This window comes from Trachemys scripta, chromosome 10 (assembly GCF_013100865.1).
Source record: "Trachemys scripta elegans isolate TJP31775 chromosome 10, CAS_Tse_1.0, whole genome shotgun sequence".
NCBI classification, from domain to species: domain Eukaryota; kingdom Metazoa; phylum Chordata; order Testudines; family Emydidae; genus Trachemys; species Trachemys scripta.
This window is the reverse complement of record NC_048307.1, coordinates 39,773,963-39,784,049: the sequence shown is the minus strand read 5'-3', so window position 1 is coordinate 39,784,049 and position 10,087 is coordinate 39,773,963. Positions and strand designations below refer to the sequence as shown.

Sequence of the window (10,087 nt, the reverse complement as noted above, 5' to 3'; positions counted from 1 at the left end):
ATGGCCTGGGTTGCATGTTCAAGTTTTGCCAACATGTTGGTTAAGAGTGTGAAATAATCACAAGCTCCCAGTCACCAGAGTCATTTAGGCAATAACGTCCCTTCCTTGGTACAGCCCATTTTGTTAAGGGGAAGTGGAAGCTCACTGTGAATGGGGTGGGAGAGGCTGGAGGGATTGGTAGGGGAGCACAGAGAGCTCCTGAGACTGGCAGCCAGCTCCAGGCTGGGAAAGGGCATCCTGGCATTTCCTACTGCCATTCCTCTGTGGCTGGTGCCCAGTGCCTTGTGCTCTCCCCATCCACACTCAGTTGCTGGTGTCTTATGCCAGTGCCCTCTCCCCCACCCCAGCAGCTGGTGCACATCCTCCTGCCCCTCCCTCCCGCAGGCCAGGGTGGCTAGAAGGCAGGGAAAGTAGAGCATTGTTATCTGCTCCCTAGCAACCAGCCCAAACTCATCCACAATAGTGGTTGTTGCAGCCCCTCCTCCAGGTCCTGCTCTCACCTCTGGGAGATATTGTGGGTGCAGAAAACACGAAGGGAGCCTGGAAATACATGTCAGCTCCCCCAATATTTCCACTTCAGTGGCACTACCTTCCCGCACCACTGCTCCTGTATATAAGCTGCACTGGCACAAGTCCTCTTTTCTGGATAAGCTTTGGCTCTATTAGCAGGGTTTGCTGGGACAGCAATGCCAGCAAACCCTCTCTAGTATAGACAAGGCCTCTGTCAGAATCAGTATCTCAAACGAAAGCTGTCCCATGGCTATTACATCAGGAGCAGGCTCATTTCAGAGGATGTCTCATGGTGCAGCCTGTGACCATCGGCCTGGCCAGTGATTCAAGAGTCAGCCGTGACTCACATATATCATCACAGCAGCATCATGGCTTGAACAGGAAGGTAAACTAATAGGCCTATCTCTGGTCCCTCCACTGGCTGGGCTGACATCGCTCCCAATTCACACTGATGTAACTGATAACAGAATTAGGCCAAGCATGACCTCTGGGAAGTCATTTCACCTCCCTCTGTTTACTCTTCTGCCAGATTGATACAAATCCTTTTCTACACCACTTGCCGGGGCATTGGGAGGCTAGCCTGGACCACAGGTGTAAACAGGCTTGGCAAAAGTCAACTTTGATTTTATCCATCAAATTGATAAAAAAATAAATGTGCAACTTTAAACATTTTTATCAATTTCAGTTGTCAACATTTGCACAAAATTATGCGTTTTAAGCATTTTTTTTTTCAATTTAAATTTTCACCATTGCAGGAAATTATGGGGGGATAAGATAATGGAGGGTCAGACAATAATTATTTAAAAGAATAAATACCAGGGAGGGAGAGGAATTATTTCAGCTCAGTATTAATGTGGACACGAGAACGAATGGATATAAACTGGCCGTGGGGAAGTTTAGGCTTGAAATTAGACGAAGGTTTCTGACCGTCAGAGGGGTGAAATATTGGAACAGCCTTCTGAGGGAAACGGTGGGGGCGAAGGACCTGTCTGGTTTTAAGATTAAGCTAGATAAGTTTATGGAGGGAATGGTTTAATGGGATAACATGATTTTAGTCAAATAAACAGTGTGCCATCGCTGGTAAATAGTATCAATGGCCAATGAGGATCTGACAGGAGAATCTTGCCTACATGCTCGGGGTTCTACTGATCGCCCTATTTGGAGTCGGGAAGGAATTTTCCTCCAGGGTAGATTGGCAGAGGCCCTGGAGCTTTTTCGCCTTCCTCCGCAGCATGGGGCAGGGGTCACTAGCTGGAGGATTCTCTGCTACTTGAAGTCTCTAAACCACAGGATTTGGGGACTTCAACAGCAGAGTCAAGGGAAAGGGTTGGGACGGCTTTGTGGCCTGCATCATGTGGGAGGTCAGACTAGATGATCATAATGGTCCCTTCTGACCTTAAAGTCTATGAGTCTATTCAGCCTTGGGGTAAATGGGCCTAATGCCACTAAAGATGATGTCTCTGCACTTGTTCCATCAGGACACATGAAATATTGGATGGGCACTAGTTTTAAGCCCTGATCCAGGAAAGCATTTAAGCACATGATTAAATTCAACATTGTTGAAGCTTGTGTACATGTGTATTGTTGAGGCTTGTGTATAAGCATGTGCATAAGCGCAGTACCTGAGAAAGCATGGGCCACGTTTGCCTCTCGTTTACTCCAGACCCGTGCCAGATTCTGGCCCTAAGTGGATCAACAACCAGCTGCATTGCTCCATGAAATCCTACAACTCTGGCTAGTGAAAACCAAAATTGGCCAAAGTCTTGCTGCTTTTTCTACATCCCTGGTTCCTATAGCTACAGTGACTTCATGGAGGCTTTTGGCTCAAAGAAGTCTTTTCATTTCTAGTGCAGTTTGTTTGTACACTGGTAGGACTCAGGCTTGCTATAAAGTTACAGAAGGGTTTCTGGCACATTAAACATTGATACGATGAAGAATAGTGTCTAGGGCTGCATTAGCTAGGATTAAAATGGCAAGGGTTATCAATTCTCATGCTTCAGGGCATACAGCAAACAATGAGCGGGGTCAGGAAGGCTTCACCACCCCCACCACGGTATGATGCATGTTGGAGGGTTTATATGTTTATCTGCTACACCCTGGATAGAGTGTTATACAAAGACCGGGTACCTCACCACGCTGTTGAATTTCTATGTTGTCTGCAACAATTACATTATGGTGATGCCATAGCAGCCATTTTGGCATACATATCATTGCTTATGGAAGCTCCTAGCTATTATTTATTTATTGTACCTGGCTGCTTGCTAGAGTTTTGTACATTACACACATTTTTATTACCTTGGCTTGTACAGCACCATGTGTGAGTTTAGCATAGGTTCTGTTTCACATCAGACCTGTCCCAGTAAGGGAAATTGGACTTTAATCTGCCCTTTCCTGGGAATGAATGCAATTTAGCAGGTCTTTTCATCTCTAAGATTTGTGAATTACCAGTCTTTCATCATTTCCAGCCCCCTATCTGACAGCATCCAGACAGATGCTTCAAAGGAAGGTAAACAAAATCTATAGTGGACAATTATGAAATAACCTGCCCATAGGGGAACTTTCTTCCTGACTCCTACTGTTAATAGTTGGCTGATGTGCTGATGAATGAGGGTTTATATCCCTTATATTTTTATCTTAGCTATTGTAACCATGATTGTTCCCATTACTACTAATGTAAAATGCTCAAACTTTTTTTTTTTTTTTTAATCCTGACAAGCTTTGGGACTCCGTGATAAAGTGTGGCGATGAGTTCAACAGGCTAACTGAGGTAGCACACTGATTTATTGCCTCCCAAAAGTAGCCTCCATAAAAGTGGGTCCCAGAGGGAGTTAAAATTGCTCACACTATGCCAAGAAACTCAAGGGAGAGTGAATACGGAACCACAACCTGGTTGCACTCAGTGCAAAGGGCTCAGCCACTGCAGGGAAATGTAACTTACATTGGGCCAGATCACGGAATCTGGCCCTGCATGTCTAAGATTTCTCTATGGGCTTCATCAGCTCTTCAAAAATTAATGTATAGAGTTCTTGGCTACCGATCTGAAAAGGGGCTAGCCTATGGCTGACAGTATGACTCAGACTCAGGCATTTTGGCCACTAAATCAGTAGCAGAGGCAATGAGGAGAATTTATATATTTCATAGCAGAACCACACTGGCTACTTAGCACTAGGAATTCAGAGCAGGGAATGGGCCATTTAACAGAGTTTTGCTTCATCAGTTATTCTTTAAAAAAAAAAATCCTGGAGTTATTTTTCCTTCAGATTGCAGAGCATGGAAAATACAGATTTTTAAGTGGGTTGGTGCTGTTAAAAAAAGGGAGGGGGGAAAAGGAGGAGAGAAGAGAGAAATCAACTGAAAATCTGCCCTGGAAATGGAAATTGCAACTCAGAGGCTCGGAGTCCTGAATTCTCATAACAAGCTGGTTTTGCCATTTACTGTTTCTTTAAGAGATTCCTAGCTGTATCACAAGAGAAAGGGGGGCGGGGCAGGGGAGAGAGAATAATTTGGCATCTTTTTCCATTTAAGTTTCTAGAGTCACTTATGAAAGGCAGGTCCTTGCTGCTGAAAATAAGTGGTCAGTTATATCTTCAGGATGAGCCTGGTGGGACACTGAAATATTATACATATATATATCATACACTATTACCTGCCAGGAAAAATCAATTGAGGAGCAGGGATTCAACTGGTTCATGGGACATCGCTTCGATTTAAAGGTGCTTTTAGGCCTCCCTGCCCATATAGCCACAAAGACAACACTGGGCAAATATCAGAGGGGTAGCCGTGTTAGTCTGAATCTGTAAAAAGCAATAGAGGGTCCTGTGGCACCTTTAAGACTAACAGAAGTATTGGAGCATAAGCTTTTGTGGGTGAATGCCCACTTCAGACGCAAGCAAAGCTGGGCAAATAAACGCTGTTGTTCGTAAATACACCAGGAATAACGGTACAACTGTTGTAGGACCGATAGCAAAGACTATTGCTTCTCCCTGAGGCATGCAACCAGCAAAAGGTGATTGTACTTTCTTAAGCGCTTTTTTGCAAGGGCAGAGGTGTGTGGGTTTTCTTAACAACATTTTTGGACTGTGTGACTCTGACAGGACCTAGAACAATGTTTACAGAGTTTGCCTTGAACTGATTTGCTCTGGAAGCCAGAAGGGGAAGCAGCAAAAGAGGTAACAGTTTGCCTTTTAAGTGATCAATATGGGAGTCTTTATATTTAAATAAAAGTATTAGCATTTAACTTTCTTTTCCTAGGTAATTATTTGAAACACTGGCCCATTTATCTGCAGAAAAATCTTGCCTCTAAAATCATTTCTGAGTGGGACTTGCTGAGCAACATTACTTGGGCTGATGTTGATAGAGGCCCAACCATAGCTGAGAACTGTTTGATAAGCTGATAATGTGGGCCATACAATAGCCTAAAATCAATTGTCCTTGTGGCTTTAAAGCCAGGTCTCTGACTCCCCTGCAGAACAGGGAGACTTTATTTACTGGAAACTGAAGCCATGGATGTTTCAATTTGAAAAAAAAAAAGTCATGTTTGTCAAAACCTGAGGGCAGGAAAGCACAGGGCTGTGTTTGAGCTGCGTGGAGGCCTGTATTGCTATCAAGTACCTGCAAACTCCTCAGGATACTCCTGGCAAGGTTTAGCAGAGGAGTGGATGCACTGAATGTTAGAAGAAAGCATTCTTCTTGGCCCAAGCGGCCGGGAGGGGGCTGAGAAAAAAATCCACAGGCCAGGACTGGAGAGGCAAATGCCAACAATAACATCCAGACACAGTCTTAATAAACAGCTGAGAAAAGTGTAGGCTATGGGAGGCTAGTAAGTGGAAAGGGGGATGGGAAATGGGAAGCAGACAAAAGCCAGGTTTTGAAGCAATAGAGCCATGTTCCAAATATTGCTTCCAATCCCCTCCCTCCCCCTCCACACACACACACACACATACACACACACACACACACACACACGCCTTCTGCCAGGCTCAGAAACGCATCGACTAGAGCAGAAAATACCATCAGATTAATGTAAAATCTTTACTATTCTTTCACATTTCTCTCTCCGACAGACAGACAGACTGGAGCCAACTCCTCGCACCCATCTTGTGATAATACCCATTGAATCTTATGCTTTCTTGGTTTCATGCGGTCTCACAGTTTGGCAAATCAGCCCTGTCTTTTGCATTGTCCAAAATCATTTTGCAAACCTTACAGTAATCACGACATTGCAGTGATTACTATACACACACACCTCTACCCCAATATAACGCGACCCGATATAACACGAATTCAGATACAACGTGGTAAAGCAGTGACCCGGGGTGGGGGGGACCGCGCTGCACTCTGGTGGATCAAAGCAAGTTCGATATAACGCGGTTTCATTTAGGGTTACCATTCGTCCGGATTCCCCCGGACATGTCCGGCTTTTTTGAGTTAAAAATAGCGTCTGGGGGGAATTTGTCACTGTCCAGACTTCCCCCCCATGCAGAGCGTGCGCGGCTTACAGGGCAGCCGGCTGGATCGTGCCACTCGCACGGGGCTCCGGCAGCCAGAGCCCTTCCTTCACTTCCCCCTCCTCTCCCCTGAAACTTGAGACCGGTCCCCTCCTCTCTCTCCCTTCCCCTCCCTCCCTGCATTCGCAGATCGCCAGCCGGCCGTTCGCCTCGGCCTCCGCAGTCTGGAGCTCCGACCCTGCTCCCCTCCCCCGCTTCCGAGCGCGCTGCTCTGCAGCACAGTAAGGGGGCCGGGGGTCAGAGAAGCGGCAGGGAGGTTCTGGGGGGGGGGGTAGTCAAGAGACAGGGAGCAGGGGGAGGGTTGGATGGGTCGGGAGTTCAGGGGGGGCTTTCTGGGGGGGTGGATAAGGTTTTGGGCAGTCAGGGTACAGGTAGGGGGTAGGGTCCTAGGGGGTCAGTTAGGGTGTGGGGAAGGTCTCAGGAGGGGGCAGTCAGGGGACAAGAGGCAGGGAGGCTTAGGGAGGGGGTGGAGTCCTGGGGGGCAGTTAGGGGCAGGGGTCCCAGGAGGGGGCAGTCAGGGGACAAGGAGTGGGGGGGTTCTGAGCGGGCAGGAAGTGGGAGGGAGTGGAAGGGGCAGGGGCGGGGCTAGGACAGGATGGGGGGCGGGGCTCCTCCCGTCCTCTTTTTTGATTGTTGAAATATGGTAACCCTAGTTTCACTTATAACACGGTAAGATTTTTTGGCTCCCAAGGACAGCGTTATATTGGGGTAGAGGTGTATATATTTGCCAACAAAAATCTGCTTATAAATGATAGGGAGAGGGAAAGAAGGTAGCAGCTAAAACTGCCTGTAGGGAAAAAAATAGATATATATCTGAGTCCACTTGTGAAACTGGAACAGAGGGAAATCTGAGCTGATTTTGCTCTATGTATTATTAACTATTTGTACTCCAGTGGCAGCTAGGGGACCCAGCTGAGATCCAGGCCCCGTTGTTTTACGGCTTTGCCAACATAAAGGCTCAGATCTTCAAAGTTATTTAGGAGCTACAATATGTGTGGATTCTAAGGATCTGTCAGTGGATTCTAAGGATCTGTTATTGTTAGAATGTAAATACCTTATTCAGATCAGATTTAAATCTTCTTTTCATCACATTTATCATCATTTAAACAATTATACCTAGCCATGTGTGGCGTTGTAATCATCTGCTGTTCCTTGGGTTGATTGGCTAAATAAAAACCAGAGGGGAAAATGCTGCTCCAAGCTGCAGTCCAGAGGAGAGAAGCAGTGAGTTCTTAGAGAAAAGATGCAAGCAAAATAACTTGTGCCAATCTTGGTCTCTTTACCCACAGGAGAAATGATGGGTCCATTTCTCTGCCTGTGGATTGCAACTTTCTTTGGGGTGAGCCAGGGCTGCCCGGAGCCCTGCACTTGCATAGAAAAAAAATATGGCCGCCAGCTAGCAGAATGCGCTTACAGAGATCTCCAGGCGGTCCCCGCAGGGCTGCCCTCCAACGTGACCACCCTCACCCTGTCTGCCAACAAGATCACCTCCCTACAGCAGAGCTCCTTTCTGGAGGTCACCCAGGTACAGTCACTGTGGCTGGCTCACAATGAAATCTGCACCATTGAGGAAGGCACCTTTGCCAGGCTGCTGCATTTGAAAAACATAGACCTCAGCCATAACCAGCTTGCGGAGTTCCCCTGGGGGGATCTGTACAACCTCAGTGCCCTGCAGCTGCTGAAGATGAACAACAACCAGCTTGTGAAGCTGCCCTGGGAGGCCTTCCACACCCTGAAAGACCTGAGGTCCCTGTGGATCAATGACAACAAGTTCACCACCATCGCCCAGGGCACTTTTGATGCCATGAGTTCACTGTCCCAGTTGCAGATCTACAACAACCCGTTGAACTGCACCTGCAGGCTCCTGTGGCTGAAGACCTGGGCTGAGAACACCCTGATCTCCATCCCCGAGAGGGACTCCATCAGCTGTGCAGCCCCAGAAAGCCTCAGAGGCGTCCCCCTGGGGAAGATCCCCAACCTGCAGTGCGCGCCTCCCTCTGTGCAGCTGACGTACCACCCCAACCTGGACAACACCATGCTGTATGATGGGCTCATGCTCATGCTGCACTGCAGTGTCACGGGCAGCCCCCAGCCAGAGATTAGGTGGGAGATCCAGACCTCCAGCCAAGGAACAGAGATAAATGGGCCCAAAGTGGAAAGAGATGGGAATGACCTATCTGCTGGGGGCTCCAAGCAGAGTGCAGAGAGCTTTCTGCTCTTCAAGAATGGCACCCTGGTCATCCCCAACTTCAGCAAGCAAGAGGAAGGGACCTACACCTGCCTGGCCACCAACGAGGTTGGTACTCGTGAGGTCTCAGTCAACGTGGCATTGGCCAATTCAGAGAACACGGCGGAACATCTGCTCAGAAACCACCTCGCAACCAGCAAGTTTGGAGCCAAACACTGCAATAAGGAAGCCCAAGCCAATTCCTCCAAGGCTGGAGAAAAGCTTGTGATCATTTACCGTGTTCCTGCAGGGATGGGGAGCAGTGATGGAGGCACTCTTCTGGAGTCACATCTCTGGGCTTGCATGCTCTGTTTAGTCATTTTCCTTTATTGTTAGGGGAAACGCCAAAGGGTTTCTCTGTATTTCTGTATCATTTATATTGACATAGTGTCACGCATGCACTGAGCTGCTGGGAGCTGTCTGAGGCACTAATCAAAGCTGGGGCTGAGATGCAGAAGCCAGGTCTGACTTTCAAACCTTCCTTCACCCCCTAGTTTGGTGGCATTCAGAAACAGGTGCTTGGTTCAGCCAAATGTATTAAACAAGCCAGCTGGGAAACCTGATCCTGGATCCCAACCCCGCCTGCAAGTCTAAGGTGTTCAGATCTGCAGGCAGGGGTTGATTTCAACTCATCTTGGGAATGAATGTGCTGTTTCAGGATTAATGGCAACACTGATGCAATAACCCATATCTGGCATGACCCAGCTTTAAACTATTTTTATTAGCTGTCCCGTGTGCAATGATGGGTGAACCCTGGAATAGATCCAGAGGTTTGGTTCAGATAGAAGCCAAAATCCTTTCATCTACCTTCATTAGGGGAGCTAAGTCCACCTCTGAATGGTAATACCAGATGGCTGAACAGCTGGCACCTTCACCAGCCAATCAGGTGCTTCCTTTCAAATTATTACCCAATCAGTTTGTAAGCTCCTAGAAGATAATATGATTGTAAGGAATAGCCAACATGGTTTTTGCCAAGAACAAATCATGCCAAACCAACCTAATTTCATTCTTTGAGAGGGTTACTGACCTAATGGATGCGTGGGGGAGCAGTAAACAGGATATATCTTGATTTTTGTTAGGCTTTTGACACCATCCCACATGACATTCTCGTAAGCAAATGTGGTCTAGATAAAATTACTATATGGTGGGTGCACAATTGGTTGAAAGATCATTCTCAAAGAGGAGTTATCAATGGTTCACTGTCAAACTGGGCAGGCATGTTTACTGATGCCCTGCAGTGGTTGGTCTTGCAGAGGTCAGTCCTGGATTCACTACTATTCCATATTTTCATTAGTGACGGATAATGGGAGCGAAGAGGATGCTTATAAAATTTGCAGACGAAACAAAGCTCAGAGGGTCCTGTGGCACCTTTGAGACTAACAGAAGTATTGGGAGCATAAGCTTTCGTGGGTAAGAACCTCACTTCTTCAGATGCAAGTAATGGAAATCTCCAGAGGCAGGTATAAATCAGTATGGAGATAACGAGGTTAGTTCAATCAGGGAGGGTGAGGTGCTCTGCTAGCAGTTGAGGTGTGAACACCAAGGGAGGAGAAACTGTTTCTGTAGTTGGATAGCCAGTCACAGTCTTTGTTTAATCCTGATCTGATGGTGTCAAATTTGCAAATGAACTGGAGCTCAGCAGTTTCTCTTTGGAGTCTGGTCCTGAAGTTTTTTTGCTGTAAGATGGCTACCTTTACATCTGCTATTGTGTGGCCAGGGAGGTTGAAGTGTTCTCCTACAGGTTTTTGTATATTGCCATTCCTGATATCTGACTTGTGTCCATTTATCCTCTTGCGTAGTGACTGTCCAGTTTGGCCAATGTACATAGCAGAGGGGCATTGCT

General features: G+C 47.0%; 1 protein-coding gene across 3 annotated transcripts in view; it reads left to right on the top strand.

The window, feature by feature from the left end:
• The first annotated feature begins 4,104 nt into the window (after positions 1-4,104).
• ISLR (immunoglobulin superfamily containing leucine rich repeat) overlaps positions 4,105-10,087 on the top strand; it is a 19,522-nt gene continuing 13,539 nt past the window's right edge. Inside the window, exons 1-2 of one of the 3 annotated variants that reach the window (XM_034784389.1) lie at positions 4,105-4,516; positions 7,307-9,600. In XM_034784389.1, the coding sequence (XP_034640280.1) occupies positions 4,501-4,516; positions 7,307-8,580 (1,290 nt within the window). In that variant the 5' untranslated portion in view covers positions 4,105-4,500 and the 3' untranslated portion in view covers positions 8,581-9,600. The other 2 variants (XM_034784390.1, XR_004647510.1) reach the window with 2 other exon arrangements.